The 23881-nt window shown below is 42.6% G+C and overlaps 1 protein-coding gene across 2 annotated transcripts in view; it reads left to right on the plus strand.

Annotated features, from left to right (window-relative positions):
- The window catches only part of Trim2 (tripartite motif containing 2), a 59959-nt gene that overhangs the window by 3384 nt on the left and 32694 nt on the right, over positions 1-23881 (plus strand). Inside the window, exons 2-3 of one of the 2 annotated variants that reach the window (XM_028789480.1) lie at positions 7353-7534; positions 9305-9542. In XM_028789480.1, coding sequence (XP_028645313.1) covers positions 7401-7534; positions 9305-9542 — 372 coding nt within the window. In that variant the 5' untranslated portion in view covers positions 7353-7400. Of the gene's footprint in view, positions 1-7352; positions 7535-9304; positions 9543-20973; positions 21075-23881 lie in introns of those variants that run through there. The other variant, XM_028789481.1, reaches the window with a different exon arrangement.

Consider the following 23881-nt stretch of genomic DNA (forward strand, 5'->3'; position numbering starts at 1 on the left):
GCCCCCCCCCCTGCACTCCGCTCCTCCCCACTCAAAGGGAGAGGGAGAGGGAGAAACACACAAAAGAAAAGATCTTGGATTCTAATTTACAAAGTGACTCCCTGGAGATCAGACTTGATTTAACTGAAAGTGGGTCACCCTGTTTTCATTCCGCTGAAGACTACCCTCTTTCTTCTAGCTGAATCACCAGTAGCAGTGCATATTCAAGTACAGGAGGCTGGCAATAGGCTCCTAACTTAACCCAAAACACTGGCTGAGGGAGATATGGCCTTGCATGCACATGTGTACTTTCGTGCCTGTGTGTGTAGAGGTCAAAGGTCAATGTCTTATATGATTCCTTTCCACTTTATTTTTTGAGACAGGGTCACCAACTTGGTTACACTGGCCTGTCAGTGAGCCAGGGCTCTGCTTGTTTCTGCCCACCAGAGCTGGGATTACAACTTCAGCCATGCTTAGCTTTTTCTAGGGATTAGAACTTGGGTCCTTTCACTTGCATGGCAAATACTTTACTGGCTGAACCATCTCTACCACCCCCTAAAACACCTGTTCTTTAAATTGTGCTTCACCCAGGGCTCCTGCCCAAGCGTCACCTGTCCTGGTGTAGCATATTATGATTTATTAGTCTACTATTTCTTTTCTATAACTGTATCGGAAAGTTTTGATCTATTAGAAAAGCTGGGATATTGTTGGTTCTATTTTGGCTTGTCCTCCTCATCATTAGCTAAAGAACTTTTTAAAAAAAAAATGTAAGCATATTATTAAGTAAACTCACCAGAGAGGCCCAAGACTAATACTGACCCAGGAGTGCCACAAAGCTGACCTGTAAGGACAGAAGTGAAGCCAGGCATGACAATGCACACCTATAGCATCTGCTCTCTGGAGGCTGAGTCAGGAAAGTAATGAGTTTGAGGCCAACCTGGGCTACATAGTGAGACCCTGTCTTTAAAAAAAAGAAATGGAATCTTGTACATCTGGGATAGTGTATAGCACATCTTATAAATCATATGTTTTGAATTTTCAGCCATCTTCCCAGGACTGGCCTCTCCAGTCCGTGCTTGCTCCCTCCCCTTCTAGCTTTTCTCTTCTCTCCTCCCTTCCTACTCTTTCTCATGCTGGTGTCAGCAACAAAGCTGGCTACCCTTCTCCTCTGAATGGTATAATTCGGGGGTGAGAAGTGTGCTCTGAATCTTGGAATTGCAGATGCAGCCCTCTCTCCTCATTTCGGCTCCTATGAGGTTTCTTCCCATTTGGTGGTAATTCCCATCCCACTGGAAGAGACTGGAGCAAATGAGCCAGGGAAAACACGAGAGTTGGTACAAGGGAAGAAAGGCTGGGGCAGGATTTTTCTGTGCAAGAACTGTGTTTCATGTTTGCCGAGTTGCTTTTCCCACAACATGCAATGTTTAGCTGGCAAAACCGCCCGTAATGAGGGCCGTCTGTGCCAACTCTTAGGCTGTTTACTGCCGTGCATATGTGTCCTCAGCAGCTTTCCGGTTCTTTCTCTGAATTTGTGAACATGTTAAAATGTGTTGCTAATACTTACCCTCTGGATGATAACGTGTGCTGCTAAGGTTTAGACTGTCACACCCGGAAGCAGGCAACACTGATGGTAATAGCATTCACAACAAACATGCTTTGTCACAGTGTCTCTTTTCCACTGTCAAGCTTTAGTTCCCCCCGGCCCCGCTCCCTGCAGTATACTCTGTTTATTCAGAAATTAGTGACAATGAAGTGCCAGGCACAAACAGTTCTAGCTTCTGGGATGACTGCAGTCTGTAGACACACATCTCTGTCACCACAAACCTCATACGGCAGGATGTGGTGGCAATACAGGAGTGGGAAGATAATATGAGATATATTAAATAAACTGCATGTTGTATAAGCTCTCTTTAATCAGCATATTTATTTAATCAGCGTATTTTATTCAGCTCTTTACTGTAATAAAAACTACCATAGACTAGGTGGCTTTCAACAATTGTTTCTTTCAGTTCTGGAGGTTGGAAGTCCAAAACCAAGGTACCGAGACAGTGGGGTTCTGGTGAGAGCTGCCTCCAGCTTTGCAGACAGATGGCCTCCCCTCTTATTGTATCCTCACATGGAGAAAGAGGGCTGGGGAGAGAGAGCAGCATGCTTCACTCATGCCAGCAAGCACAGTGGGAAGCATGCCATCAGCCGGAATCAGCTGAGGAATATGCACAGAATAGGCAGCCTTTAACCAGTGTGCTCGGGGTGACCAGTCCCTTGTCTTTTTTTTGAAAAGCAATCGGTACTTGGGTTCTTGACTGGCCTCCTTTCCCATCTGGCTCTCTAAAGTGTTGAGACCCTTCCTACTCACGTGAGCAGCAGAAATCTGTGGAGGATAATGGGGATGGAAATACAACTGCTCTCCTGCTCAGCTCTTGTCATTAGGGCTCCACCCTCATGGCCTACTGCTCCCCCCCAAATGATCACAGTCTGCAAATACATTAATGGACAGGGCTTCAACATATATGAATGATGAGGACATTGTGCAAACACGGCGTCCATCAGAGAAAACATGCTTATGGAGCTCTAGACAGCAAAGACAAGACATAGCATGTTCTAGAAAGGTGGGGACAGTGTGGGGGATTAAACTGTGTGATCAGGTTGAGAGGGAACCCCTAACAAAGCAGGAATAGGGGTGGGAGCCAGGGTGGAGGTGAGGGGGACTCTGGAACTACAGCAAACTTCAGCTTGGCTCCATATAAAAAAAGTTCTTCTAGCTGGTGAATGTCAGTATCTGTCTAACGTGGACTGTGTCATACAAAAATGACTTTCAAGCAGGTATGGTGACTGGAAGCCAGTCACCCCAGCACTTGGAAGGTTGAGATAGGAGGACTTTGAGAATCTGGTTGCATAACAAGACCCAATTTCAAGAAGAAAGATTCTTCTGCCTTACCTCCATTGGCCTTTTGCCAGTGGGTGTGCCATCAGCGCTGCTGGGCTCCACGGCTTGGCTGGTTTCTCCCACATAGTTCTGCTGATTGCCAGCAGAGAGCAATTCTGTCTCTGATCTTCACTCTCTCACACTGATTTCTGCTGCCTCATCTGTAGACAGCAAGGCTTGATAACAGTTCGGAGCTCAGCTAGGGAGGGAAGCCCAGGAGAAAGTAACCAGATATTCACTGTTGGGAGTGCTCAGACCTTTGATTAAAAACTGCTGTCTAGCCGGTGGTGGTGGTGACACATTCCTTTAAGTCCAGCACTTAGGAGGCAGAGACAGGTGAATCTCTGAGTCCAGCCTGATCTACAGAGTGAGTTCCAGGATAGGACAGCCAGAGCTACGTGGAAAAAACGTTTCCAAAAATAAAACAAAACAAACAAAAGAAAAGATACTGCCTGGAAGGGTCCCCCTGAGCCAGTGGCTCATGTTGTGCCTGAGTTCTTCTGAGCACATTGTCCCTTTCGGAGAGATGAAACGCTTTCCGGTTGGTGGTTCACATCCAGCAGCGTTCCCAGAAGCATCCTTATCCTGGCGAAGCTGGGGGCCTTTGGGGCTTGTAGAGCTTTTGTGTTGATTGTGGGAGTTCTAAAGAGCAAGATGCCTTCAACAGGTCACTTGTGACAGATCTGTAACATTGTCATGATTTTAAATTAGGGTTAATGAGCAGGCATAATTATTTTACCATGTAAATGAACAATACCAACAAAGACTAGTTATCACCACAATTACCTCAGAATTAGAATCAAATGGTTTTTTTTTAAAGCTTTAGAGTGTAAAAATGTTGGCTTAAGAAATTTCATTCAGTTAATACATACCATTTGATTAACACAAGGTTTTTAAAAAGTACCTTAAACCTGATGGGTTCTTTTCCTCTCTGTTCTTTCTTTTTGCTGTTGTTATCCAACGTTGCTGAGCACATAAAAGTCCTGTGAGAAGCGTCAAACGTAGTCAAGGACAGGAAAGGTGGCTCAGCAGGTAAATGTGCTGCTGCCAAGCCTTAGAACTCAGTTCAAACCCTGGCACCCACACAGTGGAAGATTCACTCAGCCTCTGACCTTCCGTGTGTTGGCTGTGGCACAGAAGCCCTCCTGTCCACCCCCAACACAAATGGATAAATAAATACAGTGTCAAACTTTTAAAGCTATTCAAAATGAAATCTAGTTGGCTTTTCAAAAAGATTTATTATTTTTATTTTAATTTTTACTTTCGGTTTTCCAAGACAAGGTTTCTCTGTATAGCCCTGGCTGTCCTAGAACTCTCTCTGTAGACTAGGCTGGCCTCAAGCTCAGAGATATCCCTGCTTCTGTCTCCCGAGTGCTGCGACTAAAGGTGTAGGCCATCACACCTGGCTGATTTATTTATTTTTATTTTATGTATATTAGTGTTCCATATATGCTCTGGATGCCAGAGGGTGTCAGAGCACCTGGAAGTGAAGTTACAATTGTGACTCATCCTGTGGGTTCTGGGATCTGAACCCAGGTCTTCTGTAAGACCAACAAGGGCTTGTAACTATTAAATTCTCCCTTCAGTTCCTATTTTAGGTGATTTTAACGAAAAGTTTAAGAGAATGTAGCGAAGTAAGGGGAATTATCACTGAGTATGTGCTCTATTATTGAGCCACATTTTCAGCCATCGCTGTAATAATAATAATAATAAATTATTATTATTACTAATATTATAGAACATTTAGTGAATTTTTGTTCCGGAATAGTGTTGATTTTTCATAGGCATGCAAATGCTAATGCTGCTGAAGAGAGCACTCTGCCATTTTTAGGAGGCACACACAAATATTACCCTGTTAAGATCAGCTGTCACAGACCAATCAGGGGAGGCAGAGAGCCTGAAACCTGAGCTTCTGCTCCATTGATTTTCTGGGATGACCTTCGGCAGGTCATTTAAACCCTCAGCTTTGGTTTCGTTTTCCCTAAGACAGACAGCGCTTTCCTTCACTAGTCTGATGTCATAGGATGTGCCTGGGCTCCTGAGAGGTGACCTGCCCTTCATCTGATCCATGAACAGCTTTCTCTAGTCTTTAGGGAACAGTCTATGGAAAGTGTAGCCAACAGTGATGGCCGATTAGCTATCCCTACCTCCAGTGTCTCACCATGCAGGGAGTCCTGACTGGAGTAATTCCTAAAGCTGCTTCACAAGGTGCCATTTGCTTCACAAGGTGCCATTTGTTAATCATATCCTTTATAAAACTGTCATGTATGCAACTCTGCTAAAATGGATCTTGACAGGGTTTTATTTTTTTTTACATTTTATTTTAAATTAAAATGTAATTATACCATTTCTTCTACTCTTTCTACTCCTTTCTGCCCTCCCTATGACCCTCCTCTCAAATGTGTTTCTCTAATTATTATGATTATAGGTACATAAAATGTACTCAACAGTGAAAGCATAAAACCCAGTGTAAAGCTTCAGAGCTCCAGAATGCCTTGTCTAAATATGTAGAAGTTTATTGAGATATGTAGACTTTGGCTCTCATTAATTTGCATGTGTGGTACTTATTTTATTTGCACATTTAAATAAATTTATAAAATTAAAATTAATATAAAATTATTGTCCCATACATAGATATATGTATAAAATGCAGACTACTGAGCCCATTGATGTTGCCTGTATGAACATGTTTTTAGGGCTGACTTCTTGGATTATAAGAGCTAGAGTTTTCTTAGTAAAAATGGAAATACTTGGCACTGGAGGGTGGGTCATCAGCTATGACCCCTGGCTTTCTTTCGGACAACTAGGATTTGGTCCCCAGCACCCCATTGTTAACAACTATCTGTAACTCCAGTTCTAGAGGATATGACACCCTCTTCTGTCTTTTTTAGACACCAGATATGCTTGCAGTCCACATACATGTGTGCAGGAAAGACACTCACAAACACAGAATAAAAGAATAAGTAAGTCTTTAAAACAAAGAGCTGAAGTACATCTAAACACATTGTTTGTTTGGAGAGTCATAAGAACTCTTATTCACATTGGAAAAAGAGTGGTTTCCACCGAAAGCACAGCGCTGTTGATGTGCTGCATTTTCTAGCTTCGGACACAGGTCACAGACCAAGTTCTAGGGCCAAATGTGAACTCTGTTTCCAGAGCACAGCCTTATGGAAACACATGGTCAGAGTGATGGGGCAGCTTATGAAGTGGAAAAGCTCAGAGATACTTATTCTACTGACCCTGCAGGATGTGTGCTCCATGTATGTGTGTGTGTGTGTGTGTGCGTGTGTACGTGTGCATGTTTGTGCACATGTGCATGTGTGTGTGTTTAATGAAAATAAAATATTCATCTCTAGTATGTTATAAATTAACTAGGTTTTTTGTCATTTCTTTCTTCCTTTGTTCCTCCCTCCCTTCCTTTTTTGATTGACTATTTCCCTGGAGAAAAGAAAGCCATAGGCTCCTTACGAAGTACTTAGAAAATTGATAAATGAATTTCAGTTCAACCCACACTAACTGTTTGAGATAGGAGCCAGAAACTTTAAGGTGGTTGGCCGGAGCTGTGTTGGTTGTAACTTTTTGCCCAGTGGACTCCGCTTTCTTCCCTGTGGTCTTCGTCATACACGTCACAATTTGAAGCTTCCTCTGTATTGACTTCTTTTTCCCCTTCAAATGTACAGAAGTGGAGGGATATTCCCTTAAGATTACAGGGACAGTCTCTGCTTTCTCTCCACTCTGCTACTAGGTAATAGATTTTAATAGCCCCTGATCATCATGAAGAACTGACAAAGGCAAAAGGGTTGGGCTGGGGCAGTGCTGTGGGAAGGCTGCGTCTAGAAGTTTTCTCAAGCATGGTTTGCTAGGAAGACCCATCTCCCTGCAGTAAGAGTGGCTGAGAGCCCTCACTGCACTTCAGAGTTTGGAGGGACAAATATCCTCTACAAAAGGAGAATTTATGTCCATTTTAGACAAAGGGAGAATCAGCTTCTTTGTGTTTACTGTTGATAAAATGCCCAAGTCTGTTTACCTCCTTGGGTTTGTACCTCTTTTCTTTGAAACTTTTGACTGTATAATTAAGAACATTGGCATCAGGACCGAAGAGATGGCTCAGTGGGTAAAGGGGCTTGGAGCCTGTCCTGAGGGCCTGAGTTCAGTCACTGGATCCATGTGTAACTACATTTTCCCTTGGGCACCACTTATCTTTAAACCCAGCAAACATCTTGGTAGAACACACTCTCTGCTGCTCGGTTGTCTGCGTGGGAAAGACACCATTATAATATTGTTATTTAGAGCGCAGACTAGCTTGCTACCCTTCCACTGAGAGCCGATTATTCTGAGGTCACATTGACTTCTACCTGTATTTAAAAGGGAAGAGCCGGGGATTGGTTTACACACACAGGATGACTGATCATCTTGTTTTCCTTTTGACTTTTCTCTCTGACCACAGCAGCGTGCAGGGTGGAGGACAGCCGGCCCCCCATGTCAGTGGTCTAGGATGGCCAGTGAGGGCGCCAGCATCCCAAGTCCTGTGGTGCGCCAGATTGACAAGCAGTTTCTGATCTGCAGTATATGCCTGGAACGGTACAAGAACCCCAAGGTCCTGCCCTGTCTGCACACTTTCTGCGAGAGGTAAGCTTCTTTTGTGCTGCCTCACCCATCCTTGGCCGCTTGCACAGGCTCTTTCCCAGGACTCTGCTGCTACCCAACAATGCCCGACTTGTGCTTCTAACAGACATCTAGGAACCTGATCAGGAGTTACCAGAGACTTATTTCATTTCAAACGATTATAAGACCGAGAAAGCATCCAGGAACAGACTGACTCACTGTTGAGAGTCAAGCAGACTGGGTGAAAGGAATGAAAGACAGGAGGAGAGGTACTATTGGACAAATGACTCCTAGTCTCTGTTTTGCTTAGGTGAATGTCTGGAGATGCTATTCATCAGGATAGGAAGAGAACAGAGTTTGAGGAAGAACACTGCTTCGGTTTGTTATCTGATGGGTTTTATGGCCCTTGAGACATCTAGGAAGTGTCAAGAGGTAGAAGACATAGGCGTCAGAGAGCATATCTGTAGGACAAAATATAATGTCTACTTTACTTGTAGTGCTATAGGAGCCTAAAGGAAGAAGAGCTCTTAGTTTGGAGCCATGAGTAACACCAAGCTTTCTTAACTCAGAAGAGAGAGAGCAGCCAGGAGGGCCAGACACCGTAAAGACAAAGGAAGATGATCCACCAAAAAAAAAAAAAGAAGTAGAGGCAGGGTCAAACTTGCTGGCTGTCAGTTGTCTAGTAAAATAAGATGGAAAATGCCTCTTGGGGTAATGTGTCAGTTCTGACTTCAGCAGGTCTGCTTCCTTTCTGGTAGGGACTCAGCCCTAGTTACCCCTGAGACACTGAGAAGCCAACCCTCCTTGGTGCCGCTTCTCCATCTGCAAAAGTAAGAGGCCACATTGGTGTTTCTCAAACTCTGGCTAAGCAATTGGAAAACAGTATACAGTATAATTTGGGGTCTGTTTCTACAGTGCTTGGATGAGAGCCATGTGTGCTGGGTCAGCACTTACCCACTGAGCTGCGGCTCCAACTCTAGCTGTTTGAGGTTAGATTATGATGTCAAACTGCCTGGGTTTGGTTTCCCATGCTAACCCCGGCCTACTAAAGAATGCTAGGCGAGGTATTTAATCCCCTCTCTGTACCTGTGTTTCTTCATTGTCCAAAGGGATCATAATGGTGCCTCTTCCATAGGTTCATGGGAGTATATCAAAGGTAGTTTGTAGTACATATGGTGGTCATTATTGTTAATACATTTCTTTCTTTGAGTAACTGTTAAATGGTGCTTCTAGAGAAGCAAGAGATGGTGTGACAGGGCGTGGGTATCTCATACTTACTTCAACCTAATATTTCCATTTTGATGCTGCTTTTTTTTTTAATTGGTTATGGTTTTGTGTGTCAAATGAATTTCAAGATTAACAAACACATTTGATACCCCACCCCACTTGCTAAAGTTCACATTCTGAGCTCAATGCTTACAAAACAAGGTTTTTCAATCTTTACTCGGGTGTGAGTCACATGGGCATCTGATCTGGTAAGTCTATCAAATTCCTTAGGAGGTCAAGGTTGCTTGACCTTGAACCAACCACACTGTGGGTGTTAGGGCTCTAGACACTACACAAGTCTATGACATTTTCTTTTTCTCAAGCACAGTCATTTGTCTGATCAGTGGATAGAGCCGATTGATGTGAGGACAGACAGATTAGCTCCTGGTCTCTGAACTATCATTTCCCTGGTACAGGACACCACAAAGTGGGTTTCTGCAAAGTGGCCCATTGTCAGCACTTCACTGATGAGAACACCTCAGGAAGTGATGCTCTGAGCTGACTGTCCCCATGTGTGTTCTGCCACAGGTGCCTGCAGAACTACATTCCAGCCCACAGCTTAACCCTCTCCTGCCCAGTGTGTCGCCAGACCTCCATCCTGCCTGAGAAAGGGGTGGCTGCACTCCAGAACAACTTTTTTATCACAAACCTCATGGATGTGCTGCAGCGAACACCAGGCAGCAACGGCGAGGACTCTTCCATCCTGGAGACGGTCACTGCTGTGGCTGCAGGAAAGCCTCTCTCATGCCCAAACCACGATGGGAACGTAAGTGAGGCAGGCAGCAGGCTGCCTGGGGAACATGGTGGCTGTGGCCCAGGGTGGGCTCTGGATAACTCAGAGATTCTTCATTAAAGCTTCTGAGAAATGACTAATTTAGAAAAAATAACAACTATTGGACTATTTTGCCTGCTCACTGCCTCTAACCAATATTACTTAAATTGTAAAATCCATCTTTATCATCTCTGCTTAGAATATACTGTTGTTATCGTCAGGAAAGAGAGTCAGTAGCTGCTACAAGCTAGGCATGAATACTCTGACATATCATGACTCAAAATCATGGATAAAGATTTAATAGCTGATAAGCGATACGAGTTGAGAACGGTTGCTAAAATGCTAATTAGAATTTTTTTATTATTATTATTATTATTATTATTGGAGAAGAGTTTTTCTCGTGTTTTAGATTCTACTGTTGGGAATGTAGAACCGAAGCTCTGTGAATCCCTGATAAAGACTTCAGATTGCGAGTTGCAAACATACTTCCTGCTTCTCTCGAGCTCAATAACTGTTATAAATGCAAATGGACATGTAACACTCATCCAATACATGACTCACGATAGCTCTGTGCCTGGAAGGGACAGGGTAATGGCTTGGCTAGAAGCACTGGCCATGAGTCAGCTTAGCTGATTCAAACCCTGCGTTTAAATGTATTCCCTGGCTCAGCTCTAGAAAGTTTATTGAACGCTCACTTCCCTTTCTCCGTAAAGGAAGTCATAACAGAATTTACCAAACAGGATTATTTGAAATTGGAAATGGAAGTGTTTAAATGATATAAAGCGCATAGCAAGCTCTCAGTAAAGATTAGCTATGACAGTTATTTCTGGTGTGCATATCTATAATCCTAGCACTCAGGAAGCTGAAAGAGAAGGATGATGAATTTGAGACCACCTTGGCAGTAGGGAGAGACTCTCTCTAAAAATACATACACATTTCTTAGAGGTTGGAAGTGTAGCTCAGTGGGAGAATGCATGCCTAGTGCCTTAGTTAATTTTCTATTGGTATGGTAAAGCATCATGACCAAGGCAACTTGTAAAAGAAAGTATTTCGTTTGGGGTTTAGGTTTCAGAGGGTGAGTCCATGAGCGTCATGTCAGTGAGCATGTTGGCAGGCAGGCAGGCATGGTGCTGGAGCAGTAGCTAAGAACTTATATCTTGAGACATGACCAAAACCATGAGGCAGAGAGGGATTGGGAATTGTATGAATCTTTTGAAATCTCAAACCCTGCCTCCAGTGACACACCTCCTCCAACAAGGACAAACTTCCTAATTGTTTCTAAACAATTCCATTAACTGGGGACCAAGCAGTTAAATATACAAGCCTATCCCGGTCGTTCTCATTCAAACCACCACATCTTGCACATGAAAGTCTCTGCATTCAGTTTCTGGCACTGCTCCCTGAATTGGATGGTGATGATAATGATGACGACACCAACAACGATAATGACTTAGTGTTAGAAATCAAGCCCAGGCCCTCATGAATCCTCATGCCCCGTCACTGACCTAGATCTCCAGCCCTAACATTATATTAATTCTATCCAATGACTTTATTCACTTTTCCCCCTTATATTGGTCAATTAAAAAGTATTTGAAACTACTTGTAATATAAGTCCCACATATTATAAACCATCAGCAAAAGCAAGTGGCTGTTAGAGCCAAGCAATGTTTGTTAGCCATTGACCGTGTCTCAGGCTGCACAGTGCCTGCTGCCTGCTCCCTTGCAGCCTGCCTGGCCTCCTTAAGCCCTCAGTGGGCTTCCTGCCTTCAGGCTGGCTGGGCCATTCCTTCCATGCCTTCTCTTATGTGTTTGCTCTTCTCTTTCATTTCCATTTCCTTCCCAGAACAGCTTTTTCTAGCTGTGCTCTCTGGGTAAGCCAAACCACCTCTTTTTTTGAGACTGGGTCTCACTATGTAACCCTTACTGGTCTAGACCTCTCAGACAAGACCAGGGTGTCCTTGAACTTGAGGAGATAAACCTGTTTCTCCTCCTGAGTACTGAAAATAAGTAATCATGTGCCATTATGTCCAGCCAGGTCACCTCTTCATAGCATTTACCTCCCTGGTGTCACTTGCTATCCTGACCCATGACATTCATAACGTCATCTGTGGGCTGTTTGGTCTTCTAGCTTTCCCTCTAGAATGAATACAGGTAGACAGAGACTTTAGCACCAAGTACTGCATCTTCAGCAGATTTTAGAACAGATTTGCCAGACACCTACCCTTGGCTTCTCTACAAAGCAGATGTGTGTTACCCTCGATGGAGACAGGCTAAGTACCAGTTTGACTGACATGTCAATGAAGCTAGAAGAAATAGCATCCCGAGCTTTACAGCTTCAAACACAAGATGACACCATCGCTTGCACATCTGTAACTATTCAATTGGAAGTACCCTGAGCTAGTAAGAAGAAGGTATAGCATATAGACGGTAATCAAAGGGACACTAGAGTGTAGATTTTACAAAAACAAGCTTAAAGCATTCATCCCAAAGCAGATTGGATGTTGTTTTTCTGACCCCTTTTTTTAACAGTATTTCTCAGAGTAAACACTGAGGCTCTTTGCCTGCACTCCCATCCTAAGTACTATGTCTAGGACAGCATTTCTATCAGGTACGAGTTCCCTAAAGTTTAGCTCAGTCATGGTGCTCCCTACAGACTTTGATTAATAGGGAAGGAAGTCTTAGAAACAAACAGTAGGAATCTCACCATAGGCACCAGCCTAAAATTGAACAGGTGGTTGTGTAGAATGTAAAAAAAGGACAGCTGGAAGGTAACATCCTAATCAGTATAAGGATGTGGTGGTGTTCAGGATCGGTAGGTAGCTGGGTCACCTAGAACATGAAGTCTGGAGGAAGGGCCCGAACACAGTGGGCAGGAGCCTTGCAGGGAGGAACTAGAAAAGCAGACTAGAAGAGATTGTGACACACTGTGATCTCATTAAGAAAGTGCCTGACCTCAATTCCAAAAGCAATGTGGAATATTAAACCTTCAAAGTCAGAGGTGGATGTCACTGTTTGAATGGTGGGTAGAACAGTGAGGCCAAAGCTGGTGCCAGGTTTGCATTTACTGAGATGTTCATCTGCAGTGGAGAAGAGGTTGGCCTAGAGAGGACCACTGGGCCCAGAGCAGAAGACATATTGCAGAAGAAAGAGTGCGTTCGTGCGGGAATCTGCATCCCCCACATAAAAACCTACGTGCTTAAAGAAGACAATAGGTGCAGCCAAGCTAAGGTTGGGAGAACCTGAGCCCACTGAAATTAATTAGGTCACAAGGGGTGGGGCGTGCTGGAGAGATGGCTCAGCGATTGAGAGCACTGACTGCTCTTCCACAGGCCCATGGTTTAATTCCCAGCAACCACATGACAGCTCACAACTGTCTGTAACTTCAGTTCCATGGGACCGGATACCTTCACATAGACATACATGCAGGCAGAAAAACAATGTGTGCAAAATAAAGATAAATAAATTATTTTTTTAAAAAGGTCAGTATATTTACCTCCTGCACAGTGTACTAAAATTAAATTGTCAATTGTTCACAGAAAAAAAGCCCACAAAATGTCTTTTGACATTCACAACATAAAGAAAGGGCAAACAGGACTATATAAAACACAGAAATTAATATTTTACTGTCTAATGTATGAGGTAAATAATCCAATTTTTTTTAAAGGAGACTTTTTATAGATTAAATAAAGTAGTTCCCTTTATTTGAAAAGACTAGACTCAGGAAGTTAGAAGCCAGATGAATGGCATAGGTTTAGGCAAGCGGAGTTCAGCCCTCGTCAAAGGCAGTGTGAGTTCAACCCCAGTCTGAGCTACATAATGACATCCTATCTCAAAAACAAAGCCACGCAAAACCTAAGAATCTAAGAAAAGAGCAACAATAGACTGTGAAATGTGAAAGAAAATCAAGTCTGCAGTTCTCAGTGTACTCCAGAATAGTGAGAGGTGGAAAGCTACAGAGATAGCTTGGCGGTAGCCGAACACACCTTTAATCCCAGCACTCAGACGGACAGCCTGATCTATAAAGTCAGGGCTACACAGAGAAACACTGTCTCAAAACAAACAAATGAACAAAAGAAAGAAAGAAAGAAAGAAAGAAAGAAAGAAAGAAAGAGAAAGAAAGAAAGAAAGAAAGAAAGAAAGAAAGAAAGAAAGAAAGAAAGAAAGAAAGAAAGAAAGAAAGAAAAGGAGGGAGGGAGGGAGGGAGGGAGGAAGGGAGGGAGGGAGGGAGGGAAAGAAGAAAGAGAAAATTATGACACATTTATATTCCTGCTACTAAAATCTAGGGAAGAAGGAAAAATAAAAGCCATTAATAATTTAACTTATAATACTAAGCATAAAATTCTTAATTAAAGTGTCCCAGAGGATCTATTATATGTAAAGAGCACTGACAAGCAAACTATGATTATCTCACAAGAAGTTAAGAAAAGAATGTAGAAAACCCACAAGGAGGGTATAAGCGACTGAAAATCATATCACAGAGGTTAGGTTTCACAAATAATTATCTCTATTTAGTTATTTTAGAAGACAATAACTGGGGGTTGGCAAGATGGTTCATCAGGTCAAGGTGCTGCCACACAGGTGCATGACCTGAGTTCAAACTCTGCACCCAGGTAAGGCAGAAGGAGAAAGCAACTCCACAGAGTCGCCCTTCGTCCTTTAGGTCTTGTCTTAGGTCTCGGGGGGAAAAGAGTAAATTGCTTTCAGAAAAGTGATGTCTAGAAAACATAACAAGCATTTTAGTTAGACTTTCATCTTTTAATTCAGCAATTCCACTAAGAAAATTCTTTCTAAGGAAATCACTAGATAAGATGATTTACTCTGAGTGTTGTCATTTCTATATTATAGTAAAAATTAGAAATATAAGTTTACAATATTAGACACCTGTTGAGGTTATTGTAAGCCCATATAACTGATTGCTAGGTAGATATTAAAGCTGATTGATGATTGATTGACTGATTGATGCTAAGAATTTTCAGCCCAGGGCGGAGCACATGCTTTACCCCTGAGCCTCACTCATGGCTCCAAATAGATGTTTTTGAAATAAATGACCTGAATGTTAGTATATATGAATGTGTATGTATGTGTGTATAATATACACACACATACATATTTGTGCTTATGGGTTTTTTCTGTGCGACTACAGAGCATACAGTATATACAGTATAGTGCATACTGCCTACAGTGTATACACTATAGTAAAGAATGACATGAGGCTCAGAAGGGACAGCGTCTCAGAGAAAATGGAAAAGTCCAAGAGCCTGCTGTACTGTCAGCCCAGTGTCCTCAGAGTCCAAGAAATGATGTTGGCCAGAGAGGTTAAAAGGTCAGGACCTGGAGGAAGGCCACTGGATGCAATTATTGGAAACTTGAGCCTGACCTTAGTCTGAGGCTCTGTTAGGGAGCATTAAGTACCTGCATACCTATGTGAGAATTGCACTGAGGTCATCTCAAACTAGTTGGAGATGTTGAGAGGGTGGATTCAAAACAGAAGAGACTTAGATACACGGAAGCCATGGGAGTCTGCTGGGGAAGCCCACCCAGTGGCTCTGATCCAGGCTACAGGGATGAGGTTGAAGAACCAGACTAAAGGAGTTGATTGACATCAGATTGAAGCGACACCAGGTAACAACAGGTCAAACTTCAGTGTCAAGGATGTAATGGTACCCTCCACTGAGGTGGTAACTCTAAATTGACTATGTACCAGGAGTGGTAGCGTTGCCTATAATTTTAGCACTTTGGAGGTTCAGGTAGGACAATCACAAGTCCACAGGTTCGAAGCCAACTTGGACTATGAAGCAAGATTCCCATCTCAAAATAAATGGGTGAAGGGTGGAACATGTCTCACACTCATACGGCCTTGGCCTCAAACCGTAGCATGGAAAAAAAGTGATAAAGTTAAAACTACAGGACTTAGGATGTGACTTGTGGTAGAGCATCTGCAAAGCCTCCAGTTCCTTCCCCACAATCTCAGAAACATAATAAAAAGCAAATGAACCGAGTTTCCATAAAAGGACACTGCCTTTCTTAGAAAAAACTAAGGAAGGCGGGATCTCTGGCTACCGCCTGGAGGCCAAATTAGAAAAGAATTCCTAGATTGATTTCGCATGTCTTCAGATGCAGCACCTGGGAGAATCTCTGCGAGTCTGAGTTCGAAGCCAGTTTGGTCTACATAGTGAGACTCTGACTCAAAAGAAATGAAAGACTCTCCTAAAGATGCATATCTGAACCCATGTTAGCACCAGAGACCTTTGGATGCCAGATGCCCTGCTAATTCCAGCACCCCCAGAACCATTAAAGACTCTTCATGTTAAAATAGCTCCATCCCCTCCTTTCTCAAACACATCGCATCCAGCCCCATCAAAAACTAAATCTATGTAAAGGCGCTGACCTTCCTTGAGGTGAGCAAAACAGTTTAAAGTATGTTCTGAGCACTTCCTACATGCAGAATCACTGTGCTTCTTCGGGATCATAAAATTTATTAGCCAGTGAAAAGCCCTGGGGAATTAGCAGCATAAATCTTGAAGTACTTCACTGTCTGATCATAGATTGTAGGAATTCATGGCTACGTTGGTTTGAACCGGGGATGCTCATTACATATGCAAGCCAAAAGCAGTATCCCAGATAAATTGCATGCAGTTAATTGCCATGGGTAAATCTTTAAAAACAAGTCAAGCATATGAAGGTTAATAAAATTGGGTGATTAACAGCAATGCAGGGCGCCGCCATGCTGATTAGCACCAGTGGAAGAAAGCCTGTCTAGTGCTGAAATGCTGTGTGCTCTGCTCATTAAATTGCAGAGACAGCACTGCCAAGTGCTAAAGAAAACAGAATAGCAGCCAGTGATCTAAGAGGTTCTTTGCTCTTAAAGCCAACACTTGAGCTCATGCCTTGTGATCCTAGGTAGACAAATGACCATGGAACCCTGTCAATGCTCAGTGAGGCTCCTTACTAACAAGGATGTTGACAGGAAGGGGATGTTCAGTATCCTCCCCTCCCCCATCAACTGCCAGGATCTCCACAAAGGCCTCCAGATTGGCCACAGGCCTGGAGCATCCTCTTCCCCCTAGGAATGCATGTGGTCCTGCCAGCTCCTCTGCTGATGGACACAGACGGTGACCACCTGTCAACAGCAATAAGCTCACCCTGGCCTCTGGCTGCCCTCCCACCCCTGGGGACAGTGGCATCATCTCTCCAGAAATGGATGAGCTCAGCTGAGGGGCACATAGTCACCCCACAATTAGTGCTGAACTCAACAAGCCTCAGCTGCTAAAGCCTAAAATGTGCGTTTAAGAACCACTAGCTTTAGGCACTTCAAAATGATTCTGGAGTTCTTTCTCTCAGGATATTGAACGACAGGCAATGAACACTTTTTGCTGTCAACTCAAAGTTGAATAGGGGTTCTTTTTCCTTTTTCTTTTTGTCTTTTCTTTTTAGGCAAAAATTATATAACATCAATTTCAGTATTTTCAACACCTGAAAGTGTACAGTTAGTGGGTTTTCTTTTTTTTTTTTTTTTTTTTGGTTTTTCGAGACAGGGTTTCTCTGTATAGCCCTGGCTGTCCTGGAACTCATTCTGTAGACCAGGCTGGCCTCAAACTCAGAAATCCGCCTGCCTCTGCCTCCCAAGTGCTGGGATTAAAGGCGTGCGCCACCACCGCCCGGCCCAGTTAGTGGGTTTTATATATAAGATTATGCAAACACATAAATAAATAAATAAATTGTGTGTGTGTGTGTGTGTGTTTGTGTGTGTGTGAGATTTCCTAATTCACTGGGCCTAATTCCACACCCCACAAAAGTAGCCTCACACCTATAAATAGCCATTTCACCCCGGTGATATGACATCCTGGTTGTGGTTTTCAAGTGTGACTCTCCCTGCAGTCCTGGGATCCTTCTGCTATGTGGCTGAGTCAGTTTTGTTAGTTTATTGTGCAATCCCAAATTTACAAGGGAGATTAGTCTACCATTGTCTTGCAATGTCCTATGGCCTAGTGAATTAGGAAATGACACACACACAAGCACACACACATATTTTATTTACTTATTTTTTATTAATTTATTTATTTGTTTACTTATTTATGTATCACTTGATTGGTAGACTGGAGACAGAATCTTACTATGTCACCTTGCCTGGCACTCTAGTACTCTCTATATAGACAGTACGTGTTAACGTCTGCCTCCCGTGGGCTAGAATTAAAGGTGTTCACCACCACAACCAGTTCCTCTTATATACATTTTTGGAAGTATTTGGGGAAGATTGGGATAATGCCTTATCTAAAAGCTTGGTCACATCTACCGTTGAAGCTTTTGGTCAGAGATTGTCCTTGCTGGCAGTTTTCTGACTCTGTCTACTCAGAATCGAATTTTGTCTTTGCATCTGTTTTGGTAGTTTGGGAGTTTGTAGGAATTCGTCCATGTCATTGGGGCTGCTTAGTCTGCTGGCATACGACATCCATAATGTCATTTTAATTCCTTATGTTTCCAAGACGTCAGTGGGAATCTACTCACTTTCCCTCTTGATTTTAGTAATCCGAGGCTTTCCCCTTAATTGGCCAATCAAAATAAAGTTTTTCTTTTCTTTTCTCCCCTTGTGCTTACACTATGTCCTGTCAGTTACACACTTTTCTCTGTGACAGCAACATTTGCCTCAGTCAGTTATGTCTGATGCTTTTTGCTTATACTTTACAGAAAGTTTCTCTTTCTCCTCCTTTATGTTCAACATTCAACTTGTTTCCTTGAACATTTATCTATTTTTTTGGTGTGGGGGTTAGATCCAGTGCCTTGTGCATTTTGGGTAAGTGCTCGATCACTGAGCTATGACTCCAACCTTTTTTGTTGCTATTGTTTTAGAGATTTGTTTTTATCAGTTTAATTGTGTGTATGTGTGTGTGTGTGTGTGTGTGTGTGTGTGTGAGGGTGTGTCTGTGTGTGTCTGTGTGTAGGTATGTGCAGTGTCTTGTGAGACCAGAGACATCCGATTCTCTTGAGCTAGAGTTACAGGTAGTTGTGCACAGCCTGATGTGGGTGCTAGGACCTGAGCTCAGGTACTCTGTAAGAGCAGTACATGCTCTTAACAATGAGCCATGTCTCCAGCTCTGAGACTTTGCTTATTTTGAGGAAGAGTCTCCCTATCTAGACTGGCCTTGAACTTAGAATCCCCCACCTTCACCTCCCAAGTACTTGGACTATAGGCTGATGACACCATGCTAGGCCATGAAATGTTCTGGGATAGGAACCGCATCGTTAACCTTACTGACCATTTCCTGTCCATTCTTGTTGCTTTTAGGGTTCTCTGGTCTGTGTAATAGATTGGTTATGAGGTACCTTGGTTTAGTTCTGTTTGAGTTGGCTACTTAGGGTTTATGCAGCTTTTTTGGCTATGTTGATTTGTCTTTTTCATCAAAATTTGAGGAGTTTCCAGCTCAAGTTTCTTCAAACAGTTTTTTAAAAAAATACTATATATATGTGTGTGTGTGTGTGTGTGCGCGCGCGCGCACGCGTGTGCATGCGTCAGAGCTTGGGAGTGGAGATCAGAGGATGATGTTGCAGAGTTGGTTCTCTGCTTTTACTATATAAGCCCTAGGGATGAAACTCAGACTATGAGCCATCTTGTACACTAAGCCATCTTGCTGGCCCTCAGATATTACCTCTTTCTATTACATATTTGGAACTAGTTTGTCCTTTTTCTTTGTTCTTTTGACTGTGAAGCTCCTCTAGTGGATTTTACATTTTAGTTATTATACTTTCCAATGCTGGAGTACTTCTTTTTGGTTTTTCCTTAAAATCTCTGTCTCTTCAATATCACCTATTTGATGAGGCATCATCTCCTGATTTCTCTACTTGTTTTTGATAGTATGTATACAGTTTCTTTTAATTCTGGGACCATATGTAAGAGTTAATTTAAGCTCTAGTAAGTCTAATCTGGATTTACTAAGAGACAGTTATTATTAATTTATTTTGGTATGGGCTGTCTTCTCTTTTAAAAATTGGGATTTTATTATTTTTCTTTGGTGTATATGGGTGTTTTGCCTATGGTGTTATGTATATGGATGTATGTCTGTATACCGTGTGTATAGAGAGTCCACAGATACTGGAATTGGTTTTTGGATCCCTTGAGACTGATGTTTGTCTTAGTTAGGGTCTTATTGCTGTGAAGAGACACCATGACAACAGCAACTCTTATAAAGAAAAACATTTAATTGGGGCTGGCTTACAGTTTCAGGGGTTTAGTTCATTATCATGGAGGGAAGCATGGCAGCATGCAGTCAGACATGGTGATGGAGAAAAAGCTAAGAGTTCTATACCTAGATCCACAGGGAGCCGAAGGGAACTGTGTTCCTCATGGGGCATAACTTGTGAATATATGATCTCAAAGCCCACCCCCACCATGACACCCCACTTCCTCTAGAAGGCCACACCTCCTAATAGTGCCACAAGCATTCAAATACATGAGTCTACAGGGGCCATTCCTATTCAAACCACCACATAGATGGTTGCGATCTGTCATATGAGTGCTGAGAATGGAACCTGTGTCCTCTGGAAGAATAGGCAGTACTCCAGCCCCATCTTCTATTTTTTTTTATGACTTTTTTTTAACTGGAAATTAAGGCATTTAAAATGCTATGACAAAGGTTAGACATGATGTCATATGCCTTCCTTCAATTACAACTACTTGAGAGGCTAACTCAAGGAGAGGGTGAGTTTGAGGTTAGCCTGTGCTACATAGTAAAATTCTATATTTGCATAGGAAAGTAAATGAAAGAAAGATAATATTGTGGCAACTTTGGAAATCATATTTTCTCTCCATTATTCTTTCTCTCTCTTTCTTTTTCTTTTCTTTCTGCTTAGTGACTTTTCTGGGCCAATTTTGTAAAGACTGTAATTTTTGTCATGTGTGAACACTGAAATTATGTCCCATTAGGTTAGCTTAGTCATCAGCTGGTGATATGACTGAGATTTCCTTATTCAGTAAATCCATTTTCCTACCACCAACTGTTGAAAACATAAATTAAGAAGAGGGGCTGGAGAGACAGACGGCTTAGTGTTTAGAGCACTGGATGGTTTTGCCAAGGATCTGGGTTCAATTCCAGGCACCCACATGGCAGCTTAGAATCATCTGCAAGTCTAGTTCCAGAGGCTGTGGCATCCTCTTCTGCAAACCCCTGGCAAAATGCTCACATGCATAAAGAGATGAACAGGTTAAGAAGAGGGCTGCCAATCCTAGGATGATGGGCTGAGGGTTAAAACCTCTTGATGAGGTTTTAGATTGTTAGTGTCCATGTCTTATTTCATGCTTTTCTCTTCCTCTAACTTTCTCTTCACATCGCCTCACTCCTCAGACTGGGGAGGACAATTGAACTCAGACCAGAAAGTGCAAGTGAGATGACACAGTGTTTCCTATCTCTAACTACAGCACAGACATGGACTTACGCCTTGTCTTGTCTAACCCATGCCACACTGAGGCAGCATGTGGCAATTCGGAGGCGATCTCGATTGACGGGAAATGTGCGAGTGGGTTGGATGAGCACGGTTAGTGTGTCACACTCTTCAACCTAGACACTCACATTCATCCCTATACCCTGAATAACCTGAGGGAGGACGCCTTCACATTCCATTCTTGACTCTTCCACTTGGTGATTTCCTGCACTGGTGGGATTTCATGAGTATTTACCATGAAGGTGAAATATTTATTATATAAGATCCAGAAATAAAAAGTTCTGATATTGTGAACCACCTTCTGCTGAAGCCAAGAAGTGAATGGAGCCTCAGCCCTCACAGGCTGGTGCTCAAGGATCACTGGGAGGATTTTCAGAATTGTGCTCCATGGATCCTGGGGAAGACATTTTTTAAAAAAAAAATTCAGAATTTATTGGAAAAGTTCAAATAATTCCTTTCACTAGCCCTTTGAAAGACAAGAATCCTTTTTGTTTTGTTTTGTTTTGTTTTTGTTTTTCAAGACAGGGTTTCTCTGTATAGCCCTGGCTGTCCTGGAACTCACTCTGTAGATCAGGCTAGCCTTGAACTCAGAAATCCACCTGCCTCTGCCTCCCAAGTGCTGGGATTAAAGGCGTGTGCCACCACTGTCCAGCTCAAGAATACTTTTAAATTAATGACTTTTTTAATAAATAAAGTATTTGTGATACAAGGCTCATATATTGTCACCTAATATTTGCATTTCCAAATGTAATTTATAGAAACCTCACGACAGGAAATTTAGCACTACATTGCATTAGTTTTAGGTCCTCCTGTTTCCTGAACAGTAAAACCAAGGACTATGTTAAAGTAATGTAAACAATCCATAGTGCAGCTCCAACTGGAGAAAGGAAGATCGACTGAGAGGACCCCTTAACTTAGACCCTTATGCAGCAGTTTCTGTGTGGTGGACATTGAACTGGACTGAATCACATGTGTTTTAAAGTAAAAAGCAAACATTCAGTCTTCCCTTGGGAGGTTCAAATTTCCATTTGAGTTTGTTATTAACATACCGTTTAATAGAGCACAGGAGATATTTTGAACAGGAGATGGACAGAGAAAACTGGGCCATGATGATACTCAGTGGCTCAGCACCTGCTTACCATACACAAAGCCCTGGGTTTGAGCCCATCTCTGCTCCTTAAAAAAGGGGAAGAAAAAGAAAGGAAATTTCCAGTTTATGATCCAAGCCTAACAGATCTTCCTATGTAAAAAAATTTTTTTAAAATGAATTGATCCCTATCTTTAATTTTTCTTTTTATTTATTTATTTTTTCAAATCAAATCGTAATTTTTACTTATTCACATAGGGGCTGTAAACACAAAAAGGCAGGACGTGGGGAAGGGGATGACACCGGAGCGTGAGTGTTCAGGAGGAGTACAGATATCTTTCAGAACAGGGTATCGGCTGGATTCCTATCTTTAAAAAAACAAAGCAAAAAAAAACCCCCAAGGGTGAGATTTCCAATTTATGGCCCAGGCATAGTCCTAAAAGGTCATTTTATGTGACAAAGAAATTAAAATGAAAAACACATTCCTGTAACTTACTGTATCCCGCATCAAAGTGCAATGGTGCATGAAGTCTAAGATTATCGTGGAAATGTTCTAAAGGATTTTCATCTGAACTGGTTCACTCAGAAAGATTGTTTCCAAAACACAGTCAGCTCCAGAAAATACTACGACAAATAGTGAGAATAAATAAGGAAGGAATCTCTTCGGTTGCCAAGACACAGGACCCTGGAACCATGAGTAAGACATCCTGTGATTCCACAACCCCCAGACCCTGCAGTGTTGAGTACCTGCCATAGCCGAGGCACGACCTGGGCTCTGCGTAGGTGAGTCCTGTGGTCAGGATCTTGTTGGTTTCAGTGTTGGCACTGTGAAAAATCCATCATCCGTCAAGCTGGGTCAGGATGCACGCCCTTTTTGGTATATGCATGACTAAAAACGCCACATAAAGGTCTCCTTCAAAAGTGCCATGAGAATTCAAAACAGGCTTTGTGTTACATTGCTACTAAGTGTCCATCCTAATTAGGGTAAGTGGCTTAACTTCACGTTAAGGACAACCAGATGATGTCGTTGTCATCACCACAGCAGTTACTAACTGGGAACTATTCTGAGCTGGTGCCAAGCTTCATCAAGTTCTTGTGTGTATTAATCCAATTAATCTGCACAGCAGCCCAGTGGAGCCTGTTACTGCCATGGATACTATCATCTCTACTGGACAGAGGTGGAAGTTGAGGCTTAGTAGAGTTAGGTCATTTGCCTATGGCCATTCAGCTAAATGTGAGATGGAGCCAGGATGAAACTGCGGAGTGCATCTCTGTTCAAGCAGTGGCAGTTTTAAATAAAGTTCAGGAGCGCCCCTGCCCCCTCCCCCGTGTCCACAGACCTCCCAGGGAGTCCACAAGGTGAATACTGCAGTCATAGCACAACAATAGAAAGGCAGTGTTTGTCATTTCCACTCTCCCAAGTGTATACAGTGGCGCTTTCCAGGGTCTGTCCAATATGTTCTATCATGAGGGAATGAATGCAGAAGCAGACAGGAGAATTCTTCTCGCTGCCTTCTGTCAAGCGAAACACTGCAGAGATATACTGAAATGCAAAGCAGTGCCAAGTTCCAGCATTTTCCATCTTAAGTACAAAATTATGCTGCTCATCACTAGTATTTAAGTGGCTTCACGATTATTTTCATTACATTAATAATGTTTCATTTTTAATATGACAAATATCTATGAAAAGAATCCACATATGCAAAAGTACTTTTTTTTTTTTTTGAGAGAGAGAGAGAGAGAGAGAGAGGGTCTCACTGTGTAGCTGTGGCTGCCTTGAAACTTGCTATGTAGACCAGGTTGGCCTGAAACT

The sequence above is a fragment of the Grammomys surdaster genome, unplaced genomic scaffold, assembly GCF_004785775.1.
Source record: "Grammomys surdaster isolate TR1022 unplaced genomic scaffold, NIH_TR_1.0 125834, whole genome shotgun sequence".
Taxonomy (NCBI): domain Eukaryota; kingdom Metazoa; phylum Chordata; class Mammalia; order Rodentia; family Muridae; genus Grammomys; species Grammomys surdaster.